This window comes from Portunus trituberculatus, chromosome 15 (assembly GCF_017591435.1).
Source record: "Portunus trituberculatus isolate SZX2019 chromosome 15, ASM1759143v1, whole genome shotgun sequence".
Lineage (NCBI taxonomy): Eukaryota > Metazoa > Arthropoda > Malacostraca > Decapoda > Portunidae > Portunus > Portunus trituberculatus.
The window spans coordinates 20,608,560-20,635,731 of record NC_059269.1 but is presented as its reverse complement, the minus strand read 5'-3'; the positions used below and the strand labels follow the sequence as shown (position 1 = coordinate 20,635,731).

General features: G+C 35.7%; 3 protein-coding genes across 14 annotated transcripts; 2 read left to right on the top strand and 1 right to left on the bottom strand.

Moving 5' to 3' along the window:
- Positions 1–194: 194 nt before the first annotated feature.
- LOC123504293 (wiskott-Aldrich syndrome protein family member 2-like) lies at positions 195–17,052 on the bottom strand. 11 transcript variants are annotated; one of them, XM_045254703.1, is made up of 14 exons: positions 16,986–17,052; positions 12,461–12,597; positions 11,468–11,657; positions 10,595–10,742; positions 9,493–9,646; positions 8,945–9,059; positions 8,592–8,621; positions 5,295–5,450; positions 5,002–5,103; positions 4,507–4,666; positions 3,977–4,170; positions 2,961–3,263; positions 1,779–1,878; positions 195–1,299 (listed from the first exon to the last, which is right to left on the bottom strand). In XM_045254703.1, exons 3-14 carry the CDS (start codon positions 11,639–11,641, stop codon positions 1,127–1,129), a joined length of 1,809 nt encoding a protein of 602 aa, XP_045110638.1. In that variant the 5' UTR covers positions 11,642–11,657; positions 12,461–12,597; positions 16,986–17,052; the 3' UTR covers positions 195–1,126. The 11 variants fall into 11 exon arrangements, with proteins under 11 accessions (XP_045110638.1, XP_045110643.1, XP_045110637.1 ...); XM_045254708.1 differs by having other exon boundaries at positions 2,961–3,260; positions 16,849–17,021; XM_045254702.1 differs by having other exon boundaries at positions 16,849–17,020.
- A 441-nt stretch (positions 17,053–17,493) lies between these two features.
- On the top strand, positions 17,494–21,708 carry LOC123504176 (pre-mRNA-processing factor 17-like). 2 transcript variants are annotated; one of them, XM_045254513.1, is made up of 3 exons: positions 17,494–17,667; positions 19,420–19,633; positions 20,291–21,708. In XM_045254513.1, exons 1-3 carry the CDS (start codon positions 17,512–17,514, stop codon positions 21,631–21,633), a joined length of 1,713 nt encoding a protein of 570 aa, XP_045110448.1. In that variant the 5' UTR covers positions 17,494–17,511; the 3' UTR covers positions 21,634–21,708. The 2 variants fall into 2 exon arrangements, with proteins under 2 accessions (XP_045110448.1, XP_045110450.1); XM_045254515.1 differs by lacking the exon at positions 17,494–17,667 and adding an exon at positions 17,706–18,379.
- Positions 21,709–22,975: 1,267 nt separating this feature from the next.
- Positions 22,976–27,025, top strand: LOC123504305 (perlucin-like protein). The gene is made up of 4 exons (XM_045254724.1): positions 22,976–23,166; positions 24,777–24,883; positions 26,091–26,226; positions 26,584–27,025. Exons 1-4 carry the CDS (start codon positions 23,022–23,024, stop codon positions 26,730–26,732), a joined length of 537 nt encoding a protein of 178 aa, XP_045110659.1. The 5' UTR covers positions 22,976–23,021; the 3' UTR covers positions 26,733–27,025.
- Positions 27,026–27,172: the final 147 nt, after the last annotated feature.

Here is a 27,172-nt window from a genome sequence, read left to right as displayed (position 1 = left end):
TGAAAGATTGTCATTCATGCAATTTTAACTTGTTCACTGACTTGCATTGGAAGATAGAACACTCCTAAAAAGTCTTCTCTTGATTAATGAAAATCTTTTTTACTAAAAATTGTTGACACACTTAATATTTCAACCGGTGACAAAGTAGGTAAGACTACAAATTACTTTAAGGTGCAAAATCAAAATTAATCTTATTTCAAGCATATTAATGGTTTATTATTTCTGCATACAAGAGAACTGCAAGTTTGAAGACTTCACAATACTTCACTAACTCAACTTGTACAAAAGTTTTGAGGTTTTACTCAAGCCCACATAATCATCACTGCAGATGTAAATAAAAATAGGAAAATTAGAAGTATAAATTCTATATATATAATAAACATGATATCTTTGGAAATATAACTTAATATAACCCAGTAATTTATACATAACAAATTTGTAGCTACTGACAGCACAATAACATGGTATCACATAAATGAAGCATATATAAGAAAGGAACTACTATACAAATGTTGATAAAGGATTACATATATTCTCCATGACAAGGCAAAAAGCCTACAACTTTTTGCTTTTTGTGGGGTAGCAGCAATAATTTTGAATTAGTAGCCTCCATGACTATTTGAGAGTATTGGAACTCTTCTATTGGGCTGTGCTTGGATTTCAGTACTTACATTTAACTGTAATTCCTTTGCATGGTTAACAGTGTCTGCCATAGCACCAAGTGCTGTTGAACATGGGATTAATTTCCATCCACTGTAATCAGGTGACACTTCCAAGCCATAGGACTCACTTTCTGGATTTATTCTGCTGTTCACGTTAATTTGAAAGCGTACATTCAGGGCCATACTTAGCCATCTTAACATTGATTAATACAAGGAAAATTCATAATAAATTTCATACACTACCTTCATTATGTACAGTAATATCATCCTAGGGTTGAAAAATGTACACTTCCTAAAACTGTTGCCAAAAATGAAATGAACATCAGCAATGCTTATGGTTGCTGCATTTCAGCGTCTTAGCAAGCTTTACGTTCTAATGTAAAGGCAGTTTCCCGACTCCCAAAAATCTGTTATTTAAGCTTATGTCCTAACAGTTCTGGGAGACTCAATATTCATTAATTATTCTATGCACTGGTTTCATCCCATTGATCACTATCAGATTCACTATCAGATGATGATTCACTGTCACTGACTTCAAAAGCAAATCTTCTCTGTAAAATAGAGGCAACATCAATGCTGTCAGGGTCTTCCTTGGGTTTTGTCTTCACATCATCTACGCGGGGACGCAGCTGAATGCCTGCAATGGAGGTTTTTGTATGAAGTAAAAACATAATCTTTGACAGAATTTCAATACTGCTAATCCTTGAATCTTCTAAAGACCATTCTTGGCTAGACATTATCATTTATTTATTATTTTTTTCAGTTATCTTTCAAAGAATACACAGTAACAACTACAAGGTGTAAAATCACAAGAAAATTACTAAACACATCTCGGCCACCTGGTTGTTTTGAAGACTGACTTACATAGTCAATGAATATTCCTTGCATTTGTGAACTTCAATCCTACCTTAATTACAGTGAGAATTAAATTGTCATATGAATTGAAAGTTATATTGTAGTTGTGTGCTTAATTTCTGGATAATTTTATGTGACAAGTGGGAATGAAAATTAGTACTGCTGCTGAATTGCTTGATTTGAGTAACCATTATTCTAAAAGCAATTATATACTAATGTTTCTTATTGAACTTTACATTAAAGTAATAATATTTTGCTTACCTTCTCTAATTGCCTTCAATAGTTCACTTCTACCATTAACTTCAATAGGAGGAAGAACTTTCTTCTCTACTTTCCGGGGTTTGTTCAGTACAGTTTGAGACTGTGGGTATGAGATAGATTATTATATCACACAATACTTTTCTTGCATGCATACAGAACTTCTCTATTAAATATTCCCCTAGGTTTTATAATATGAGAGAGAGAGAGAGAGAGAGAGAGAGAGAGAGAGAGAGAGAGAGAGAGAGAGAGAGAGAGAGAGAGAGAGAGAGAGAGAGAACCATCTGACAAATCACAATATTTAGTTGATCTCACATGATGAGTGTTTTCATACCTATTCAGCTTAATAATTGGTGATCCTATACAGCTTCAGAAACTTATGTCGGGGTTAAAATAGTGAAGACTCTGGCCATTAATCTTGTGACCTCCACAGACCCTTCCTAATGTAAATAAAATTGTCTAAATACAGAAAGAATTCATAATAAAAATGTGTTTCAGTACTGAAGGGTTTAGCTTGCACTTAATCATGGTGGAATGCTTGTTCTGTGTGATCAACTAATGTCACTCCAACACAATTATCCTTTCCATTTCAATTTTCAGTTTATCCTTCCATATCACAGCACATATTCCTTAAAATCCTCATCACCCTTTCATAACGTTTCCTTATCGATCAGCAAATTTTCTCTCAATCTCCTATCCCAATTTTTCCCATCTTGTCCACTTTGCTATCATTTGACATCTTATTTCGTTCATTAAAAAGACTATCCTTCTCCCTATCTAAATTTTCTTTTTAAGGTCATTCACATCACCCTAAAAGTTCCAAATCTTCACTCTCTTCTTTCCATTTATAGCTGTAACATTCACAGGTGCATACATACATAATATACACATTTCACTTCAAGTATCTTCCCAACACCCAAACTATAACAGATTATTTTCTTTCACACCCCAGACAACATTATGAGGAGTGCACATCCTTTTCTGCTTCTTTGCATATTTCTAAGAGAAGAAAGCCACCAAATGTTTGTTTCTGGAATATGACACTGGAAAATTGTGTTGGCATCACTGCCATGACATGACAGTTTTATGTAAAATTGTTTATTATACCTGCCAATACTCTGTTTATAAGGAACTACAAGAATGAACACAAAAATAAGTAATTTCTTATTTTAGACAATTTCTTACCCCAATTATAAGTGGCGGCATGGGTGGTGGAGGTGGTGCTCCTGGAGCATTGCCATTTGGTACCAGAGGTGGTGGTGATGGTGGGGGTGAAGCCCCTACCATCTGTCCTACTGGCTGGATTGGAGCCACAGGAGGAGGTGGTGGGGGTGAGGGTGGTGGGGGTTCTGGTTCTCCACTTTTGTCTGGAGTTGGTGGAGGAGGAGGCAGGTCAGGTTCATGATTGAATGCAGGCTGAGCATGGCGACCTGGTCCTGGTGACATTGTTGCTACACCTCCAGTCATGTTCTCCATGGGAGGCTGCTGCTGCAAGATTTACAAAAATATTACAATATATCTATCTATCTATCTATCTATCTATCTATCTATCTATCTATCTATATATATATATATATATATATATATATATATATATATATATATATATATATATATATATATATATATATATATATATATACACACACAAACACTTGTACACCCTTCAAAGATCCTGGGACAAAAAGGTCCTGGACAAAAACATGTTTAATGTACCCTAGCATATAATATCTATCAAACCTGCCTGATCCACACAATTCTAATATAGGTAAAGTCATTTGTACAGAGTAAACAAGAAAGTTATTTATAAAAGCTAATAAAAAATGTTTTCCATAATTTGATAGATATAGGTTATTAGGGCTAGGGTAAATAAAAGATGTTTTTGTTATCAAGGACCTCTTTGTCTTGGGATCTTTAGAGGGTGTACAAGTCCCCTCACTCACTCTCTGCATGTGTTTCATTGGTGTGTTTCAGCATATGAGGATGGGATTATGTTCGTCCCAAAACATTACAAGAGTTTAAATAAAAATGGTGATTTTACCATGTCTTTTCTTCAACCTACACACTTTCTAATATTAACATTCCACATTTTTTGTGTCCTCTCCTGTATAAAACATCTAAAGCATGAATACGAAGTATTTTATGAAAACTATGAATATTAAGAATAAAGAGATATTAATAATAATTTCTAGTTTCAATACCTGTCGGTCAGCTGGTGGAGGAGGTGGTGGAGGCAAGAACTCACGCCCTTGAGAGGGCCCTCGCAAACGAGTTGGTGTACCACTGTGTGAGCCACCAGGAGGAGTTGGTGTGTTACTATTGCTGGGTGGGTCTGGTGGAGGTTGCATAGGGCGGCCAGCGAGTGCTCGCGGACCAGAACGACTAGGAGTGCTACCTGTAATGTGGAGGTAATATGAATTCAAAAGTAACAACACAGAACTAACTTAGGATATTATTAATTAACAATCTAAAGATGGAATATGCAGATTTTCTTTCCTGTCATGTTATGAGGTTTGACTGGTATCCATAACACACATACACATACTTTTTCTATACACTATTTACATAATGTAACAGTCAATACTGGCCATATATTTACTTTGGTCATCAGCAGAAGCAGTATCTATGAATCTGCTGCTGTACACTGGCCTCTCTAACTTTCTCTACTAATTTTTGCAGAGATATTTATTTAATAAATTGGAAAGGAAAAGAATGGCAGTAAGGCACTGACCTTGGGAGACAGCACCATCAGGAGTGTAGGGAGGAGGTGGGTAGTCTGAGTATTGGTCTTGGTAAGGAGGTGGGTATTCAGGGTGTTCGGATGGTGGTGCAGCTTGGTTTGTTTCGTGCGTTGGAGAATAAGCATGGGAATTTGTGCCATACATGGATTCCTGTAATTTGATGGTCTATTAATTCAATAAAGAGAAATACAAATACTATCAATTAATATAGACAGGAACACCATTAGATAACAATTTAATCTCACAATGCTCAATGTGATAAAATGATCGCCTTACTTTTTAGAAATGACCTAAGAAGTTCTGCCTTGAACGTAAAGCAGAACACACAATAATGGCATAAAAAAGTACTAAAGAAAAATCTGCAAGAGAAAAAAACTTGCGTAATGCTACAAAAAAGTAATCTGTATTTTGACAAAAAATCCTTAGAGGGAGAGAGATAAAGAGAGAAAGAGACAGAGGGGTGGTGAAAAGCATTATGTGTGTACCGTGGGATGTGAGTTGCCGCAGTGGCCACGAAGCTCTATGCTGCTAGGTCTGAGTGGCCGCCCATCTGTTGCATTCATTCCTACTGACTCATCATATATACCCTAACAATAAAGCAAAATCATTAGAACAGTAAAATTAACACCAACACCATACAAAAGTACACTAAAAAAAGTACTTTATAACTTTCCTCTTATCTAAAAGGAAAATGTAAAGATCAAATTCTTCAGCAGCAGTGGTTGCATGCAATTACATACTAACATCATAACTTTTGAGTAAAACAATAATTACAAACCTCATTGATCTGGGATGGAGGAGTCCTATACTGAGGCTGGGAAGCAATGTATTCACCATGTGCGATTGCCAATTGTTTTTGTCTTTCACGGGTATTGGAAGCCATCCTTGGAACCTTTTTACTCTTATTTCTCCCATCTCCTTTGGGTTTGCTTGGCTGTTAGTAAGGGATCATGTTTAATCATTCAGAGGGATGCAACTTGCTCCATGAAACAAGCTAAAGACATGGTTAAGAATGTGAGAGGGTACACAAAATTATAACTATTGGAAAAATCACACATATCAAACTTTTAATAGTAACTAGAACTAAAACTCAAGTTAAATCACACAAAACAATCAACCTTCATCTAGAATGTCAATACAATAACAAAGTATGATAATACATTGCATAATTTCAGTATGATAACTGTCTTTGACCTATAATAGTCTTGCTATTCATCATACACAATTCCACAAAATAATAGCAGATACATAATTGACCAGAGTAAATGAAGCCTGACAAATCAAATTACAAGGCAACAGATAACAATGCTTGAAGAACAGAGCTGTGAAGTTCTGTATTATACACCCCTCCAGTGTATAATTGGAAAAATGTGCTGAAAATGGTCAGCATAAAATTCAGCAAGATTATTTTACTAGCAAGCAGACACTATATGTAAATACCAGTTGACTTTTCTTCTCATATTTGATCAAAAAACCATTGAGTGTACTTATGACAATCCTTTTATTCCTTTTATTTCAATTGTTTCTTTTATTCATCTATGATTTCAAACCTGAATGATAACTAAGTGTATGACCTTTGGTACAGCAAATGTTCTCAAATGATGTAAATCAGTGTAGGCTTCTAACAATAAAATGTTGATGTTTCACACAAACGAATGACCCAAATCAAATACTGAGCAGGATATTCTTGGATGGTTCACTCACTCATATGTATGAGAAAGATTCATTTAATTGTATCATAGTTCTAAAGTAATCATTAATTTCTATCCTAACTCAAAAGCAATTGATAAAATATGAGTATACAGTTAATTAAGTGCTTGTAAAAGCAAAACTGAATCATAAGGTCAAGAATTTTTCAAGGTATTTACATATCTCCAAATATAATATGGCCAACTTACACCCAAAATTATTTACCATTTAAATTTGTACCATTTCCTGCAATACAAGCAAGTGACAAGAAATCACAAGCAGAAATAGCTGACCACTTGAAGAAAACAGCCCAGAAATAATTAGGATATTTGAGAGCATAGCAACCCAAATTAATAACCAAGATATTTCTCAAGTCTGTCATCTAGACCTAAATGGTAACTTAGCCAGCATTAATTCTGCACGATCAGTACCAGATATGCCAGGCCTCTAGTTTCTTTAGCCAATGTCCAGTACAGTGGATGATGAAAAGAAAAAGATCTAAAAACAGAACAGTTGTCCATCCTGTCAGAGAGAGAGAGAGAGAGAGAGAGAGAGAGAGAGAGAGAGAGAGAGAGAGAGAGAGAGAGAGAGAGAGAGAGAGAGAGAGAGAGAGAGAGAGAGAGAGAGAGAGAGAGAGAGAGAGAGAGAGAGAGAGAGAGAGAGAGAGAGAGAGAGAGAGAGAGAGAGAGAATGAACCACTCAAAAGTCAAAACTAGATATTTTCAAAAGAAATCAACCTCATTAAAATAATATTTTGGATTAGAATGAAAAGACCACACAACTCGACCACACAAAACCTTAACACAACATGAGGGAGCCACCTTCGTATTCCATAGTTAAACCATAAAAAATTCTGGAAAACAGACATCATCCAGCATGAGGAGTGAAACAATACATTACCTATACGAACATAATGAAATTCTATTGAAAACCAAGACAAAACATAATGCAGACCAACCAATACTGCAAAAAAAAAAAACTAACTAACCAACCAAATAAGGAACACTTAGAAGAATAAAACTCATTCCTCCAGACAAAATGCAAAGTGAAAGACCAAAGTGTAATCTTCAAAATTAACAAATGATTTATATAGATCCAAAAACCTTTTAAAGGCTGATAATTTACAAAACACATGAAACAAGTTTTAAAACAATCCAGAAATATTTAGAACTAGTGAAGTAAAGAACTTCTCCTTGCTGGTGGTCATCACTACAACTCTATACTTATGACAGCCTAGGTTTACAAAGATCCTCAACAGCTAGCAACTACCACCAGGATCTGAGCTAGCAAAGTGAATGCCATCCCAAATAATATATAATATAGATTACGTCGAGTTAGGAGTTAACTAAATGTGTCAGAAAAGTCTGCCACATTATTCTTAAACCTCCATCGATGTATCTATCTATGCATGACACATTCCTACACCAAGAAGCATTTATGCCTTTCCCAACAAACAATAGTTGTGGATGGCATTCCTTTTACTTTGTATTTTCGTCAATATACTCTATATTTCCATCTACTCTAAACATTCTATATGCATTCAACTTTTCTTTTTGTAGTCGAATTATAATGAATTTCTTTGTAAAGTTTCTTTACACTTTCAAAATTATTACATTACTTAATCCTTAAAGAATGCACATACTGAATCCTATCTATTTTTGCACATTCTTTTCTTAGTGCATATATTTTTCAATGTTTGTTCCACTTTCATATATATAAAAAGTTGAATTTGCATTCAAACATCCTCAAGGCCCATTTTACCCAACACTCTACCATGTTCTTGAACTAACAGCTTTCTCAGTTCCACTTCATTCAATTCCTTTAATTCTACAAACCTTTTCCATCCCTGCATCTAAATTTTGTCATTGAGGGAACTAAAAAATCAATTTTCCAACTACCATACTTGAACCTATTTCATTTTTCCCCTATGATGTGGTAGCACAAAAAATCCTACTGAAAGGATCCCCATTCCTGAGCTATAAAACTGAGATGTCTAAACTTAAAAAAAAAAAGAAGTTATGAACACAGTAAAATAAAATTAAAATCTAAAATAACAAAGAGCTGGGAAGCAAGAGTTAGGAGCAGTGTGATGAGGCCAAGTGTCAGCCACAATGGGCTACTTAAGACAACCCAATACTAGTCGTTGCTGAAGCACCTCCCCAAATACTTTGTAGGAAAACTTGGGGATCCCAAAATTGTTGGCAGATGTACAAGTATATCTATGTAAGAAAAAAAGATAAATATGCAGTCCAATAACAAGTTAATAATGCCAAAATGACCATGCATTAGAAAACTGCTGTAACCTATAAATAAACATATAATAAATGACTTGTACAGCCAACCGCCCCAAAGTCAACCATGCACCCACACTGTTTGACACACTTGCCTCATTTTGGTGCTCCCCTCCATGTGCATGCTAAAAAATAAAAATATATGTGGAGGTATGAATAATCTGCAATAAATCTTTACTTTCAGTTCTACGTTTTTCTGTGCATTCAGTTAAGATAAAAATTTACCAAACCAAAAAAATCTGATGTCTATCCACACATAAAAAAAGAAATAAACAAATACACTCAAAACACACCCATGCAACACTAAAAAAAATTCAAGCATCCATAAAAGCTATTTCAATACAGCTTTGAAGATTTAATGCTAAGATTTCTTGCAATTTGTTAAAACACGTGGAAAAACAATATTAAAAGCAATATACAATAAACATGCAAAAACTTTTTACATTACCTTTTGTTTCTTATCATGTTTCAACCTCTCAGTCTCCTGTGTCATCTCCTCCCTCCACAAATTGAAGAAGTAAGATGGGTCGGTATAAAACTTAAGCCCATCTTTGCCATCGTCCCTATTAAGACAAGAGGTAAAAATGTGAACATAATAGTTAATCTATGAAACCGGAGAGTCTGGTTGGCTTGACACATCATATACAACTTCACTGAATAATAAGTCCTCACTTCACTCTAACCTTCCACAAATTAAAACAGATCTATACAGGGTGTTTCACGAGTTGTGGTACTTACTCAGGGATATGATAGTTTGGGCGATGCTGAGTAAAAAATGCTCTATACACATATAATGGTTTTTGCTTTGTTTCATAAAAAATGGTAAATGAAAACTAAGTGTGACGAGTGGCCGGGTATGTGTTGCGGGGACCGCTTTCTCAGGCGGGACACGACCCGTGTGGCGATATGCCTGTCTCTTACACACACACCTCTTATAATCTAACAACTCATATGTTTAGTTTATGCCTGATAATTATTCATGCAAGACCTTCTTACCTGTAAGGATTGAGCTGGTGTAAGGGAGGTGGCTGCTCACAAGTTTGGTAAGTCTCTAACATGGGAGCAGGAATGGTATCTCTGGACACAACTTGCTGATCAAATAACGTTGAAGATTTGAATGCTTTTCGCATGTGGATGTCTTGTAATGACACTGAAAAAAATAAACAGATAAACAATAAGTAAACATAACACCATTCACTTACATATCTATCAATAACAGCACACTCAAAACGTCCTGGAAATAAGTCCTTGCCAATAAACACTGAGCTGAGATATTCTGACAAGGACAAAAAATAGTCTGAAGTGAATGGAGACTTGGTCCATGTGTCAGAAACAACTAATCTGAGGATGCAAGAACTAAGATTGTGCAAAAGGAAAGCTGGAGAATGATTAAAAGGATTCACATGCTACAAGCAGAAGGCAAAAGGCTGAAAATACCAAGAATGGAACAGACACTTTGTATTACAGGAGAAATTTGTTCAGAAATTAACTTGTCCACTTATTTCATAGTAATTCTATTCATCTGGGTATTTTTAGTCTTATTTTTCAATGCTGTACTTTTAAACATCATCTTAAATACTTTCACGTTAACATGTTCCTTATTGGTGAAGAAATTATCATCTAATGAAGTCACATTATTCACCCATCTATAATACATCTGACTGACAAAAATAAATAAATAAGTAAATAGATAAAAAATAAAATAAACAAATAAATATAATAAATAAAAAAGTAAACCCTTCTTAGTGAATGTTACACACTCAATCCTGTATAGTCTCCATTATATCAGTCAGATATATACCCATTTCTACTGTCAAGACTAAAGGAGTGAACCAAATTCAAGATCTCATGCTAGGAAAGGTGGAGAAGGTTATGAGTAGCAGAGGCTATCAGCCCTCACCATGACACAAGAAAGATGAATAAACTACTAAAAAAAGTAAGTCTGCATAACCATTAAATTTCCTATAAATTCCCTATCTTTTTTAATAACTGCTTATCTCATTAGTAAACCTTGACCATAAACCTTCTCTAGCAAAACTTTCCTCCAATATACACACACAAGTAGGGGTCAGATTTTTCACGTATTTTATATCATTACCTTCTTCAACATTGCTATCTAAATTCTTGACTTTCACTGAGAGCTTGTCAACTCTGCCTTGCAAGGAGACTGTGCGGTTAAGAATAGCTGTTGATTCTGCAATCATTTCCCCAAATAAATCTTCAGCATGTCGAGACAGAGATGAAAGCTGAAAATGTGATGAAATGTTACTATTAATCGAACAGTTTTTAATAATGGGTAAAACACTTCCTATTAAACAGTAAGGAAAAAAAAGAGGCTGAATAAAACAGAGAAAAGTAAGCAATACACCTAGTTCATATAGGAGCAATTAGTAGTCCACCTGACACACACACACACACACACACACACACAGAGAGAGAGAGAGAGAGAGAGAGAGAGAGAGAGAGAGAGAGAGAGAGAGAGAGAGAGAGAGAGAGAGAGAGAGAGAGAATATCAAATAAAGCAAAGAGGAGTGGAAACCCTTCTCCATTCTTGATGTTCTAGGGTCTAGGTGTCATGAGGTGTTCTGTCTAGCCTGTCATGACAAGAACATCAGGAACTGCCTTACAGAGTACCAAATGAGGTCTGTCATGACTTTCTTTAAGTAAACAATGTATACTACAAAGTAATTAATACACTACCCTTTACATGTTCCAAGTGAAGGACTCATCACCACTTAGGGTTAGAGTCAACCAAAGTCAGCTGAATCCTCTCTTGAAATAAAATCACAAGAAAAACTCCTAGCATCTTAAGTGGGAAATTACTACTCTTAAAATCATAAAACCAACCCACAGCATGTCTTTACATTATTGCTACTTGTTTACTACTTTTGCTATATAAAGTTTTAGCTATATGTATTGCTTAAATACTTGAATATAATTGAATGCACTTTGTTACAAGACAGAATCATACTTGAGTAATCAAGTTTGCAAGAGTGAGGTTAGTGAAGGCTTCCAGGTCCTGTGGCTGGAATGTAGCTGGCAGCAGGGCAGCGTAAACACGTCCATTCTCGTCAGTTACCCACTCCTCCACTAGTGGCACCCGTGACACGTGCACGGGTGACACCACCCGTTTTAGGAGAGGCATCCTCTAGGTTGTAGCCCTGGAAACAAATGCAAACATGCATTACAACTGCATCAAGCTTTCTGTCTGTCTTACCTACTGTTTCTCTTATTTTCCATCTATTATCTATCCAGCATATGAGAGACAAAATGCAAGTATCATGTGGTGAAAGTGCCTCATTAAACACAAAGAGATGACAGATCATCAGTAGCTATCTTAAATTACAAGACAACTGACATCCAATAAGAACTGAGAGAGAGAGAGAGAGAGAGAGAGAGAGAGAGAGAGAGAGAGAGAGAGAGAGAGAGAGAGAGAGAGAGAGAGAGAGAGAGAGAGAGAGAGAGAGAGAGAATCTATTATAAATAACATACTTTTTATTACAGTTATTTCCATTGAATGTTTTTTTTTGACAATGATAGTCACAAAAAGCAAGACTTTGCACGTTTTACAAAAATAAATTGATCACACACACACACATTTATGTATATGTATGCTCAAGCAGAAAGATAAATTGGAGTGCTTAAAGGTGTGCATGATGACTGCCAATGTGACCAGAATCTAATGTTAGATAGATGTGAAACCATATAAAGATGAGAAAATGTTTGAAATTTAAGGAATTGAAAACTGTTTTTGAGACATCACTGTGGGTAAATTGGATTTTTGAGGTTTGGAACTTTCACAGCACTGACTTTGAGATTTTACTTCTTTACATTTTCCTATTGTTATTTTTACAACCTGTCCTAAACCAATTACACACCCAAAATGACAAACAATGTAGCTGTCCTGTCTAAGTTACATTAAACAATGATTTGCAACATGGTTTATAAAAAGGATCTGTCTTACCTGATCTTACTCCTTATTTTGTGTGTGGCCAAACTCTTTCTGTTTGGCCGCCGTATTTACACCTTGGTGACATGCGCCTTATTTGGTGGGAAGCTCTGACTCTCACTGGCCCTCCTACATCCCAATATGTATATCCTCTGAAAAAATAAATAAATAAAAAATAAAAAAACAAACTAATAAAAATGTTAGTAATGAATATTATGACTCAATTCTCAGTGCAACACCTGTTCCCATCACACCTTCAACAAAACTAGTGGTTAAGGTGAGCAGCGCTGAGCCAAAAGTGACGCTACAGAAGCAGTCACTTCTGCCAGAGGAAGTATGGTCAACACGGCAAGAGGAAGTATTCCCTAAGTGAAAAGGCAGAATCTGGCAACTACTAAGTAGATGCATGTTAAGCTGCTTCTATTGTCCTGTAAAAATAATGGAAACTATTACAATCCCTTATAATTCTCAATAACTATTCCCTTTGATAGTGTTGAGTACAAAATGATCTCAAGGTTTTTCTGGCAACCATACAAAGCTTGGCAACTCAACTGGCCTGGCAAGTGGGTAATCAGGATGTAGGGCCACCTCACTGTTGTTTGCCACTGCCTTCCTCTCTCACCCAACTTTATATTTCATCTGGGGAAGGACTAACAATATCAGACACTACACTGACTGATTGGTGCATGTTTCGAAGACTAGTCTTTTATCATTGGAATTCATATATATATATATATATATATATATATATATATATATATATATATATATATATATATATATATATATATATATATATATATATATATATATATATATATATATATGTGTGTGTGTGTGTGTGTGTGTGTGTGTGTGTGTGTGTGTGTGTGTGTGTGTGTGTGTGTGTGTGTATTTACCTAGTTGTATTTACCTAGTTGTAGTTTTACAGGGCCTGTGTGTGTTTGTGTGTTTGTGTGTGTGTGTGGAGAAAAATAATGTGTATAGGAAAGAAGTGTTATCTAATGGACAATAAAAGCATGAACTCTAACCATTTTTTACATAACATTTTTATCAAAGATCCTTAAATCATCCAAAGTTTTATGTTAATCCTTCTAAAAGCACTATTTCTCAGAATATAGTGTATATCACAATCTTCCTTTCCTAAGAATAATATGTACTGTATCACAACGTTTTCTTCTTAATGGACAGGTAAAATCAAGACGTACACTGCCTCATCAAAATCAATAATCTCAAAAAATCTGATTTTCCACCTGACTTCATGCCTGTTGGCCATAGGGAAAACAAAAGGGGAAATTAGAGTATATGTTGCAAGTACATCATGCACAACTGTCTATGGACACACACTATGATACTGTGAAAATGTTCCTATTAACTAAACATACCCAAACCTAACTTTAACAGAACAATTTGCCTCATGACAGTCATTATGAAATAAACACAAAGCTCTGAAATGATGAAAACTTAAACATTAAAACTAGACCTTGGCAATGGTAGTCATGGCATGGGATTGTTCCGAACCTTAAGTTACAAAAACGAAATGTCGCTGCAATGCTTACTTCACTGTGGTGCAAGGCCTCAGTAGGAACAGTTTGTGCTCTGAGTACTTCATATAGTTAGACATGACATTACAGAACTGTGATAATTCAAGTACATATACATAGGCTGAGGTTGAAAAATAACCCATATAATATCTAGATCAAAATATTTTAGGTTGTTATGTACATACAGCCATATAATACAAGCCGGATCAGTAACACAAATGACGCACCTTAATAACCACTGTTTTTTCGACTATCTCTAAAGAATCTATCAAGGTGTCTAGGAACTGATTGACATGTTCTCTAGATATCTGTCTTACATTAAAAAAAAAAAAAAAAAAAAAAAAAATTCTTATACTGATAAACACCAATAAGCATCAAAGTATTTCTATTAAGAATTACACCATTCTTTATGTTCAGTTCTGCCAGGTGAAAATGAATTCTTAGCTAACACTATCATAATTATAGTAAGAAGAGCAGTAACTAACTACTGTCCACTGCAAGTATCTGAGCTTGAAATGTGAATAAAATCTAATACACTGCATTAAAATATACTGGAAAGTTTATAGCAGAAGTATGAGGAGTCATAAGAGGTGAACCCTGCTCTTTCACAACAATGAAGTAAGGTGAGAGGTTGTAGAGGGCAGCAGACAGGATGTGGCTGATAAAAACAAATGCTGTATTTTTGATAAGCTTAATTGTTTTTCTTAATGGGCAGGGCTGGACATTGCTTCATCACTGAATAAGATGGCTTGGGTCAGTTCATGGTTTGAGCACCCTATAGTCCTAGCACAGTCATAGAATAGATACTTTTTATTCTCAAAGGCTTAAATTAGTTGAGTATCTTCCTACTTTTACTGTCATATCTAAACCTGATAATTTAACCTCTTCAGTACCATGACATGTTTCCATATTCATTCTGGTTGCTATTTGGTGATTTTATGCAGCTTCAGAAACTTACGTGGGGACAAAAATAGTGAAGACTGCAGCCATTGATCTTCTGACCTCTATAGATCCTTACTGATGTCAATAAAATGGTCTATTCACACACAATTGCTAAGGTAAAAATGTGTCCCATTATTGAAGGGGTTAAGAACTCTAATAATGGGTGTATTTTTTACTGAAAATAGTCGTAATATTTTCATACCTTTTCATTCACACATGATAAACATAATCTCCTTGTATAGTAATTAAAAACATAAATGCCTACAAAGTCAAATAAATTTATAGATATGTAATAAACCTGGAACACAGATTAATATATCTAAAAAACTCAGAATAATTGGCTTTAAAAAAATGAAGCAGATAACACCCATGCAAAACCTTGAGCCACTGCATGTGTTGGCAAGGCAATTACAAGTGTAGTGTGTGTATATGTGCTTGCATGGTACTCACAAGTGTAGTGTGTGTATATGTGTTGGTAGGGCAATCACAAGTGTAGTGTGTAAATGTGCTGGCAAGGCAATTACAAGTGTAGTGTGTGTATATTTGTTGGCAAGGCAATTACAAGTGTAGTGTGTGTATATTTGTTGGCAAGGCAATTACAAGAGTAGTGTGTGTATATTTGTTGGCAAGGCAATTACAAGTGTAGTGTGTGTATATGTGCTGTTGGTGTCTGCAGGTCACTCTGATGTAAGGACCCAACACAAGAATGGTGTGAAGATCAGCTGTCTCCATCCTTGACAAGTGAACCAAGGAGGAAACTAGTAGAAAAATTATTGTACAAAAAAAGGACTAAGTTTCAAGGATGGGACACACAATCACTATACACACAACCACCAATCTGTACTCAACAACTGGTGATGGCAGGAGAAGGCAGTCTGTGCATTGGTCAGCCTTAGTGGTCATGGTGATATGCCAAGGACTTCTTCACGACCTTTTAATTAGTAAAATGCATTATCTTATGCATATTATTTCTCTGTAAGACCTTATAATGTAAAATTTGAGGAATAAAAAAAAAAAAAAAAATAAAATAAATAAATAAAAATACTTTCTTTTGAAAGGTTTGACTCACCAGAAACTAATTTCTATACAGTTAGTCTTCAAAGTCAGGAAAATTGAACTGAATGCAAAATTTCATTTCAGTATTGAAATACAAATTAACATCAGACGAAGACAACAAAAGATGATGTTTGTGTTGGCTATTACACATTGTGTAGGCACACAATGCTTAATGGTCTTTGTGTCCATTGTTATCTTTCCTGACAATTGAACAGTACAGCAGCCACTCTAAATGTCAAATAAGAAAGGAAATGATGATCTAAGTAAAATTAGTAGTCAGTGGTACTTAGCATCCTGACCTCCACATTATACAAGCCTCAATTCATTTAAAGAGAAGGAACTTATAAAACTTCAATGTCTTCCTTCCTTCACATGTTTATGAAAGTACAAGGATAACTGACTGACCTATCCTGAGCCTGGGATGGTGACAGTTCCCCCTGGCTGGCCCTGGCACCAATGCATCATGCACCGCTGTACGAAATGTAAAGGGGAGGCTTATCTCCTACTCTCACATGTACCAAAACACTTAAACGACGCCTAAATAAAGAGTAACTATTCGGCCTGATGTGGTAAGAGCAGTGTGGGTGAAAGTGTGTGTGGAGTGTCAGTGTAGCAAGGGAGGGGCGTGAGTCAGGGCGCGGAGAGACTCTGAGGGCGTCATCACCACCACTGATGCCCTTATTGCCCCAGGCCTCCTCATACAGGCGTCCTATACACACACGCCCACCTGCAGCCACACACACTACTCACCACCAATGCCTGGGGCACAACACTCTCCACACACCAGCCACTAACACTTCGCAGGAAAATAGATTGAAATGGCGTCTGTTATTGACAAATCTTGTTTTTTTATTTACTTACAGTATTCCGGGTTGTAGAGGACACACTAAGGCGTTACGAGCAGACTATTCATTAGAGCAAATATCCACGGAGTTATGAGCCTATCATTCATGAGGGCCACGAAGAAAGCGTCAAGAAAACAGATAAACACTCTTTACCTGCCAAAACATGGGAGGGGAGACCCACCGTCCGCCGCCACACCCGCTCCATTATTCTGTGATATATTTTACAACTATTTGATACAAATTGGAAAAACACGTAGTGAAATATTTTTATTAATTAAAGATGTATGAAAAATTACCTTTTGTTTAATGTATATACACCGGTATAAGAAAAGGTATTAGTATTTTGATCTGCCAAGGTATCTATACTGTTTTTAACAATAAATTGCACTGCATAACATTTAATACTTTCTATAATTGAACATAATGATAAAAACTGTTTTCTAATAAAAATAAAACATCGGTATAACTATTATTATCATATGGACTATTGTACCTTGGTAGTAGAGGTGCTAATTTCTTCAGTATTAAATCAAATAAAAAAATCAGTATCAATTACTATAATGGGATACCAAATGTTTTCTTCTTTAAAAAAATGTGTTTAAAATATAAATTCATAAGAAAAATATATAAATTATGAACAGAAGTGCTGGCAGACGCTGACTTCATGATGTAAACAAACATGGCGTCCCTTCTGAGCCTGAGAGACTACGGCAGCGAGAGTGAAAGTGACTTGGAAGACTCTGAGGAACTTGTGCAGCACCTGAAGCCAATAGAAAGTGCTCACACGGTCGGCAAGGATCTCCAGTTAGTTGTGTCTCCGGAAGTTACGTCCACGGTGAGTGCTGACAGGTGTAGGAGAGCACTTGGTTCATGGGGGGGGGGAGGCGTCATTTCTGTCATCTATACGTATTTCTCACTGCTGGAGTAATGAATAAGCTTCAATTAATAGCCCCCATCGTGTGTCATTTCAAATTTCTATATTTTTCTGGTAATCTGCCATGGGTATTAAATGTTTTGCCTGCATCACTAAACGTTTGGATTTTTTTGTTTGTTTTCATGTAGGAGGGAAGACCGGCCAACGGCAAAAATTGTGATAAGAAATCGGAAAATAAAGGTCCACTGAGGTGCCGCCCCCCAAATAAGTCTAATAGAAAAATGTTACAAAAAGGGCAGTACTCCATGGATGATATAGTAGTTTTTTTTATAATATATATTTTTTTCAATTTAAAATGGTGCGCGAAGAATGTATGTTGGTTTGTGTGAAGGAAGAGTTGTATGTAGAGGGCTAGTGTAGCGAGATACAAGGGGAAACATTCAGTAAGGTCACAGCTCTGAACAAGTTACTAACGTAACTTCCGGAGACACAACTAACTGGAGATCCTTGCCGACCGTGTGAGCACTTTCTATTGGCTTCAGGTGCTGCACAAGTTCCTCAGAGTCTTCCTGGGTAATAATCCAGGATAACTCCTATACCTGGTTTATGGTTGATTCTCCCACAAGTCATGGCACCACTGGCCCACACGTTCCATTGGTGCATTTATCAAGTGGTAATTAAAGAATTTGAAAAGAATGTATGTTTACTAAAATACACTTGTAATCACAATATAAATGCATCTATTATCATTATATATATATATATATATATATATATATATATATATATATATATATATATAGATAGATAGATAGATAGATATAATCACAGACACACACACACACATCTCCTGCCCCTTACATACTCATCCCAAAGTGTGAATAAGTTTTCCTGTAAATCCCTATGCATTTTCCACTGCATCTTTTATTGTTTCATGTACACATATGTTAGTCCAGCCTCAGTGTGGAGAAGATTTAACAAGGAGATAGAATTGAAGGTTGCATCTATCTGCAGCACGTTTGTTTAGTCTGTTGCGCCATCCTCCAGTGTCATTATTACTGTGCACAGACTGACTGAAAATACTCCACGTAGAAGGTGCTCATATGGAGTTGTGGATCCATGTTCTTGAAACGTATTGTATTAGGGTTTGTAATTGGGCTGTGGTAACTAGTTGAGAGAGACGGTCAAACTGTAATGTTGGACAAAATGGCATCATGGTGTGGGCAAAATGACTTCGTGGTATGGGCAAAATGACTCCATGGTGTGGGCAAATTGACTCCATGCTGTGGGGAACAAAATAGCTTATGAGCAGAATGACAGGATACCCTATGCCTTTATTTTCATATATTTTCTTCCAGTCCTTTATAGATTACTTTGTTTACAAATTACAGTATATATTGATAAAAGGTGGCAGAGGTTAGGTTAGGTAAAGCACAGGCTTAGGGGTTCAGTATATTAATGAAATCTATACTGCCCACTGAATTCATGATTTACCTAAGCTAATGTAACCTCTGCCACTTTATTACTTGTGTATTATTTATATATACAAAGGGTTTTTTGAAGGTTTGGAAAAAAATAGAAGGTTAAGTTGGAGTTATACTGAATCTTTATTGAAAATCAGTATTCACCAGAGATTTATTTGGAAATATATTTAAGTGCAATGCTGCAAAGATTGATTTGTGGTAGTAATGTGATTTTATTTTATTTTTTCAGAAAGAACTTGATGACCGACGCCACATAGACCCCAGTGAAAAGGAACTGAAGTACAATCCAAAATATGATGAACTGTATGCCCCAGTACTGGGGCCAGAAGCTCTCCATTCCAAGTACCACGAGGTGGACAGAAACTCTCTTGCTGGCCATGTAGAAACTGCACACTTCAATGACTTTGAATTTGAATCACAAAGGAGAACCTTCACAACATATGGTAAGTGTAACATAGATAAGAAAAAAAAAGTGAATAATTATATTTTGTAACAAATCCTTCTTTTTTTGGACTTCAGTTTTATGAAAATAAGATTGATACATAATTATGATGTACCTCATTATATAGAATTATTATGTATTTACATGTATTAATGTCTTACAACTTCATACATTTGTAATATCTGTGTAGAGGAAGATCTCAATGATATGAGTAGTTATATTATCTTAATTGCTTGTATAATAAATTCTCATAACAAAATACATAACTAATGACAAAAAGGGTTCCAATTCACTCAATCTTAACATATATAAGAAAAATCAGTATGAAGAGTCATTTTCTTCTGCTCCTTCCCCTTGTAATGTTAGGAACCTGTAGTGGTATGCAGAAAAGGTAAAAAAATCTGTTATAAGCTAAATGCAGCTTACAAGTTTTGTACAAGGAGCTCATAAGCCATATAAGTAATGCAGTAAAATTTGCATCATGTTGAGACGCTATGAGGTGTAGACAAGGAGCTGCTCACAGTGATAATGGCAAGGCAGCAGCAATTCTTGGTACCATACTGCTAAGTCATTTATGTTAGGTTTGGTTAGATTTTACATGAAAATTTTACTAGTAAATTCAATAGTATTCTAAACACAATTTATCTTCTTTTTACAGGTTATGCTGTTGATCCATCCATTTCTGGGCATCCAGAAGATGGCAGAAGATATATTGGAGATCTCTCTTCAGCCAAGAAGACTTCAGGGATCACTGTATTTGAAACTCAACACAAAGCTGACCTCCCTCCCAAGAGAAGACGTGACAAGAATGATGATGCAAGTGATACTGAAGGATTCAAAGGACCATGGGCTAAATTTGAAAATGAGAAAACAGTTATGAAACCATCAGAGGAAGAACAACATGACTTAGATGAAATACTTGCCAAGAGACAGAAACGACGGAAGCAAAATGACGACAAGCCAATTGAGGAGAAGTCTTTGTTGCACATCAAAGATGCATATGACTACCAAGGAAGATCCTTTTTACATATTCCACAAGATGTTGGTGTTAATTTGAAGTCTCCTGATCCCCCTGAGAAGTGTTTTATGCCCAAAAAATTGATTCACACATGGAAAGGACATACCAAAGGTGTTGCTGCCATACGATGGTTTCCAAAATCTGCCCATCTTCTCCTGTCATGCTCTATGGACACTAAGATAAAAATTTGGGAAGTATTCAACAACAGAAGATGTATTAGAACATATATGGGACATAAGCAAGCAGTAAGGGATGCTTGCTTTGATAACACAGGCAAACAATTTCTCTCAGCTGGATATGATAGGTTTATAAAGCTTTGGGACACAGAGACTGGAGATTGTATTTCCAGGTTTCCTAGTAGAAAGATACCATATTGTGTCAAATTCAATCCAGATGATGGCAATCAAAACCTCTTTGTTGCTGGTACCTCAGATAAGAAGATTGTTTGCTGGGATATTCGGAGTGCTGAGATTGTCCAGGAATATGATCGTCATTTAGGAGCAGTAAACACCATCACTTTTATTGATGAAAACAGAAGATTTGTCTCCACCTCAGATGACAAAAGCTTGAGGGTATGGGAGTGGGATATTCCTGTTGATTTCAAATATATTGCAGATCCTTCAATGCATTCAATGCCTGCAGTTACTCTCTCACCAAACAAGAAGTGGTTGGCTTGTCAAAGCATGGATAACAAAATTGTAATATTTTCTGCTTTAGATCGTTTTAAGATGAATCGCAAGAAGGTTTTCACAGGTCATATGGTGGCAGGCTATGCTTGTACTTTAGACTTCTCACCAGACATGTCATACCTTGTGTCTGGGGATGCTGATGGAAAGGCTCATGTGTGGGACTGGAAGACAACAAAGCTATATCAGAAATGGAAAGCTCATGATGATGTCTGCATTGGCATCCTGTGGCACCCACATGAAACTAGTAAGATTGCCACAGCTGGGTGGGACGGTCTCATTAAATATTGGGACTAAGCAAGTACATTATCAATAAGTACAAATAAAAATGTCTACTTTTATAATAAATGTTTATATCATGTAATGATGTTAGTGATGTCTCATTTCCCTGTAAAGATTTGGTTTATCATTTTGCAAGTGATTCTTGGATTTTTGGGTATTTTCTATGATATAAAGTATCACAAATAGTTTAGGCAAACTTGTGCAAGTTCCACTTGGTTAAAAACTTAATTTGCATGTGAAATACATACACCTAACATGAAATCTGGAAAGTAACAAAAAGAGTAAATGTTATTTTGATATAAAGGACATGTGAGATTAAGTATTTATCTAGTCGTGATCACTGGAGGAAAAGGACTTTTATGAACTGCCTAACATCTGAGGAGAGGTTAAATTCGTAGGCCAGCAATGTATCAAGTTTGGGGGCAAGTGAATCCAGTCATACATATATATTAGCACCATCTGACAGAAAGAGAGAGAGGAAGGGAACACACTATATATACTATTTGAAGAAACGTGATCAGTCTGTTGAAAAGTAGTTTACTCTGATGGAAATATTGATTTTGATGAAAATTGCAGTGAAGAATTGGGCTGGAAGCTACCCTTGGAAAAATATTTGGGATAGAAAAAAAAAAAAAAAAAAACGAGTACAATACATCCTAAAATGGTATTGCATAGGTCAGGCACCACTTCCACTTCATCATCATGATTTTATTTATGTCCTTTCCTTTACGCGGACTAGATGGGTACAGAGTAGGTAGTTTCCACATTTTGCAACAATAGACACTCTTCCGTCGTGTTCCTTATTCTTATACATTAATTACTCCACGCACTGTCTCCAGAACCTCAAGTCTTCTATACTAAATTTTTATTCTCATATTTTCATTCATGCGCTGGGAATTAGTAGTTAACTGTTAAACGTTAATTATATATTTTTCTTTTGTTTGTTTACATTTCTAGTTTATGATTTAGCTCTTCAAGAATGCCTTGGATCGGACTGTAAAGTATGCCAGCATATTCGTGAATTTAGAATATCAGGGACTTGTGAGTATGCAGACTGTCTTAGTGTAATGTAGTGAACTGTACTCTTAATATAGTGATAAACCAACTTGGTGTTGATGCTGTCAACCCTGAGAGAGAGAGAGAGAGAGAGAGAGAGAACGCTTTACACTTTACCTTTGTGACCATTCATCTACAACACAACTATAATCATAACAAACTGTTAAGATTGGACAGGGATCATTATACTACAAGCATGCATCATAACATTATTGCGCCATATTGATTGGAGAGAGAGAGAGAGAGAAAAAAAAAAAAAAAAAGAGACGTGCTACAAATGCATACTACTGTAAGTAAAGACAAGCATCACTGGCCCTTGATCACCAGTCTGCCTCAGATACTGGAAAATGCACTACCCAAGACCTCATCAACTCGCAGCTCTCCTCTGGGTGCTGGTTCTCTTCGAGCATGGGAGTTACAACTTCGCCTCAACAGAAGCGCAAACTCATTGGGAAGAATTTGATCTTTCGTATCCCTTCGAAGGATATGACTGTGAGTTTTCATTTCTAGTATTGTCTATTACTTTAATCAGTCAGTAGAGAAGCACTTCCACCCATGCAGGTAAGAGTTCCTGACCATGTATAGGATTTGGTACACAGTTCGTGAGCCGTCGTTAGTTTTCATCGAGAACACTGCATTGCAAAATCAGTGGACGAATCAACAATTATTATTATAGTGGTTACTGCTGTTGCTGGTATAGTTGTAAAAGTTATATGGTCGTCTAAGGAAGTGTTTGTAACTTCTTTCAGTCTTCAGTAGGATCACATGTAGGGATCGTGACAATCAGAATTAGGTAGACGTACTCTCTCCATAAGAGCTTGGAATTTATACACGCGTTCTTAACTGTTGAAGAACTGATGAACATTAAAGTTTGATGAAAAAACCAATGTTCTATTAGAAAGTACGGCTTACAGTACCCATCGTAGTGCTTTTGTATGATAGTATCACTTGTGTGTGGCAAATTTTTTTCCAGCATTTTTTTTTTTTCTGTCAGCTGACCAAACTCAGCAGCAAAAATGCGATGTCGGAATCAAGGAATATAGAGAGAGAATCCTTGGTCGGAATTAATGGAGAACGATATTGGGGTGCGGACTTGTTGGGACTTTATAGAATCTGCATGTCATACTACAAGCTGTAGAATATATATTGCGTACTTCATGAATAAAATTGACTAAAAACTAAAGTATATCGATATGTGCCAAGCTTTTCTCGTTTACTGCATGACAAGGAACAAACGGTAAAGTAAAATTTCAGTGATTAGATGCTTTTCCAATGCACAGTGATATGAAATCACACATTAATATAAATGAGAGAGAGAGAGAGAGAGAGAGAGAGAGAGAGAGAGAGAGAGAGAGAGAGAGATGCTTTAACATCTATGTTAATTGTTATACCAGGGAAAATCAACCTTTAGGCTAACTTTCACCTTATATACATTTTATTAATCCTTCATATATATATATATATATATATATATATATATATATATATATATATATATATATATATATATATATATATATATATATATATATATATATATATATATATATATATATGACCTGGTCCAGCTATACGTTAATTTGCCCTAAAGACAGCTCCCCGCCTCTCACTCAAGTCTACCAAAGCTGTATTATCTAATTTGTATGTATGATTTACCATCATCATCTTCGTGTCACGGCATCCCACGACTATCAAGAGTGTTTTAAGGTCACATATATTGTAAACAATCGCGAAACATGGTCATGAGAGAGAAAATAAGGAACGTAATTCGGGCGTTCCCATGTGTTTTCAATGGGCGGCTGGTAATATTTTGAGTAGGAGCAGCACGGACCAATAGCCGTCGGCTTCTCTTTTGTGACATCATGCTGTCTTCTCGTATTTAACCTCCTTATGCTGGAAATGATGAGTTTCTTAAAAAAAAAAAAAAAAAAATAGAAAGAAAAGACAAAGAAATATAAAAAAATAATATATAATAAGTATTTTCTCACACTTATCTAATTTCTATATAAATACTTATACAGAAAGGCTAATAGAGAAAATGTTACTTGTGATTACATTTGACAGATTCTTTATATTATGTTGACAGCTGTCTTTTCTTGCAGATCAAACAAGGCGCCGCAAGAAGTTCGTGAAGTATGATATTCCTGCCACTTTTCTAGAGGCTAAAAAGGCCTGCAAAAAAATGAAAGGTTTTCTTGCTCTTCCTATTGTAAGTATTTCTTCTGTTGGTTCTTTTTGATAGAAATGATTCTTAACAATACATATTGCATGGTGTTTGAAAATATTTACTTATTCTTCATTACAATTTTTTTGAAGACTGATTGTTTGTTTTATTTGAAATATTTACAGATAATAAAACCATGCCTTAATTCCCTAAGCTTGTGAATCATATACCACATTTACCTATCTACTTCCTTCTCCTCAGCTTCATCTTTCTACTCAGTATCTTATCTCATGACTACCATACCTAAGCAACTTTAGAGTAGCTACACCATTTCTCCCCTTGTATGATATTTCCATATTATATTCAATTACTTGGATTAGTATTAGTATTTTCCCTCAACCTAGACCTGCAACATCATAGACAGATATTACATACTAAATTATATCTTTTTCTAAATGTGTAAGAAGAAATAATAATAAACAAATGATGATTAATTCAAGAGAATAAATTCCCTACCTACATATAATCTCTACACATACACTCCATAGGAAATTTTTTGATATTGATCTCATACATCACCGAAAAGTCTAAATTTCCTACTACATTATTATTTTTTCAGGTGTCACTGTCATTGCCGCTGCTACAGCTAATGCCACCATCCACCATGTGGAGTAGGCAGTAGACACTTGCCGTAACGATCATTACTCCCAGTGAGGTCTAATAGCACTGGTTCATGAGGTGATGTGAACTTAACATTAAAGCCAGCTGTGACCTCACTGAACATTTCCCTTGTCTCACAACACAAGGGGGCTGTCACAGAACTCTTCCTTCACACAACACTACATGCATCTATCGACACATACATTCTTCATGCAAAATTTAGAATTGACAAAAGAAAAAGGAAATAGGAAAAGAAAAAGAAAAAGACTCCTATACCATCCTCGGAGTTCCCTTCCGAGTGTATTTTTATGTAAATGCTTTAGGGAGCGGCTCCTCAGTGGGACTTTTTTTTAAGTTATTATTTTTTCCTTTGGCCACTGTTCCCTCTTTCATATAAAAAAAAAAAAATCACTCCCGCTAATAAGAATACAGTAAAGATCACATTTTCTCACTGATCACTCAAACCTCTACTTATACAACAGTCTCCATGATGATCACCATTGCTACCTTAATATCGTCAGTAGTGCAGTAGCCAGTAACTACGAAATATACATGAACTACTGACATTCTTATCATATCTTTACCCCATCAGGCAAATAAGCAGGAGAGACAAATGCGCAAGGTTATCGGCTTTGGGTTCTCCACGGATCCTCTTTCAATGCCTCCAGTATACTGGCTCTGTGCAAATGACAAAGCCAAGGAAGGAAAATGGATTCATTGTAAGACAGGTAATGTATGCTTATTTTGTAGCTACACACACACACACACACACACACACACGTGCGCGCGCACTTACAGATGCAAAAGTACGAATAAAGTTGAATAAAGGAACGTTTTCATGTTTTTATGCATCGGATATATACATATATATATATATACATATATATATATATATATATATATATATATATATATATATATATATATATATATATATATATATATATATATATATATATATATATATATATATATATATATATATATATATATATCGCAAAACATACTGTAACAGTGATGTTAAGCTTACTTTCCAATTATGATTCTTTAGGTCTACGTTAATATAGTACCTTTACTTCTTACAGGTCGTCCTTTGAAATACAAAAACTTTCATAAGGGGCAGCCTGACAACAATAGCGGTTCTGAAGACTGCCTTGTTACGGGTCCTTATCTTCGAGGGTGGAATGATGTAGACTGCAACATCAAGGCAAACGGTTACATCTGTGAATATTAGGATTCTTAGATAATATTGTTCACTGAAGAAACCAAACATGTGCACGGTAACAATACAGGAAATGGACCTGTCGAACCAGAGCTCATTGAGTGCTTGAGGAGCTATTACCTGATCACATATGGTAGCTGCCTGACTGTATCACTGCAATCTCTTCATTGAATTTACAGATAGTATTTTCTATTACTTTTATGCAGTAAAACCTACACTTATTGAGTCAGACAAGTGTGTTATGAGCTGTATTAAATAAGAGGTCATTAATCTGACCAGGCAGTATAATAAAAGTGTTAAAACTATATTTGAAAGCTTTATCTATAGCATTTTTCATGGGAAACATACCACTTTTCCTTACCCGTTCATGAGGGCGAAGATGGGCAGGTGCGGGTATTGGTGGTGGTGGTGATATTTACATGCTTGTGTGAAGATAGATAGATAAGCGGATA

Bases quoted from the DNA above. Each gene is read 5' to 3' on its own strand.
- LOC123504293 (XM_045254703.1), bottom strand. From the start codon at position 11,641: ATGCCTCTCCTAAAACGGGTGGTGTCACCCGTGCACGTGTCACGGGTG. The intron at 4,667-5,001 runs GTACACACATAA...ATCAAATTACAG, and splicing joins GCGGCAACTCACATCCCACG to GAATCCATGTATGGCACAAA. The intron at 4,171-4,506 runs GTCAGTGCCTTA...TCCACATTACAG, and splicing joins TGATGGTGCTGTCTCCCAAG to GTAGCACTCCTAGTCGTTCT.
- LOC123504176 (XM_045254513.1), top strand. From the start codon at position 17,512: ATGGCGTCCCTTCTGAGCCTGAGAGACTACGGCAGCGAGAGTGAAAGT. The intron at 17,668-19,419 runs GTGAGTGCTGAC...TTATTTTTTCAG, and splicing joins CTCCGGAAGTTACGTCCACG to AAAGAACTTGATGACCGACG. The intron at 19,634-20,290 runs GTAAGTGTAACA...TTCTTTTTACAG, and splicing joins GAGAACCTTCACAACATATG to GTTATGCTGTTGATCCATCC.
- LOC123504305 (XM_045254724.1), top strand. From the start codon at position 23,022: ATGCACTACCCAAGACCTCATCAACTCGCAGCTCTCCTCTGGGTGCTG. The intron at 23,167-24,776 runs GTGAGTTTTCAT...CTTTTCTTGCAG, and splicing joins TCCCTTCGAAGGATATGACT to ATCAAACAAGGCGCCGCAAG. The intron at 26,227-26,583 runs GTAATGTATGCT...TACTTCTTACAG, and splicing joins ATGGATTCATTGTAAGACAG to GTCGTCCTTTGAAATACAAA.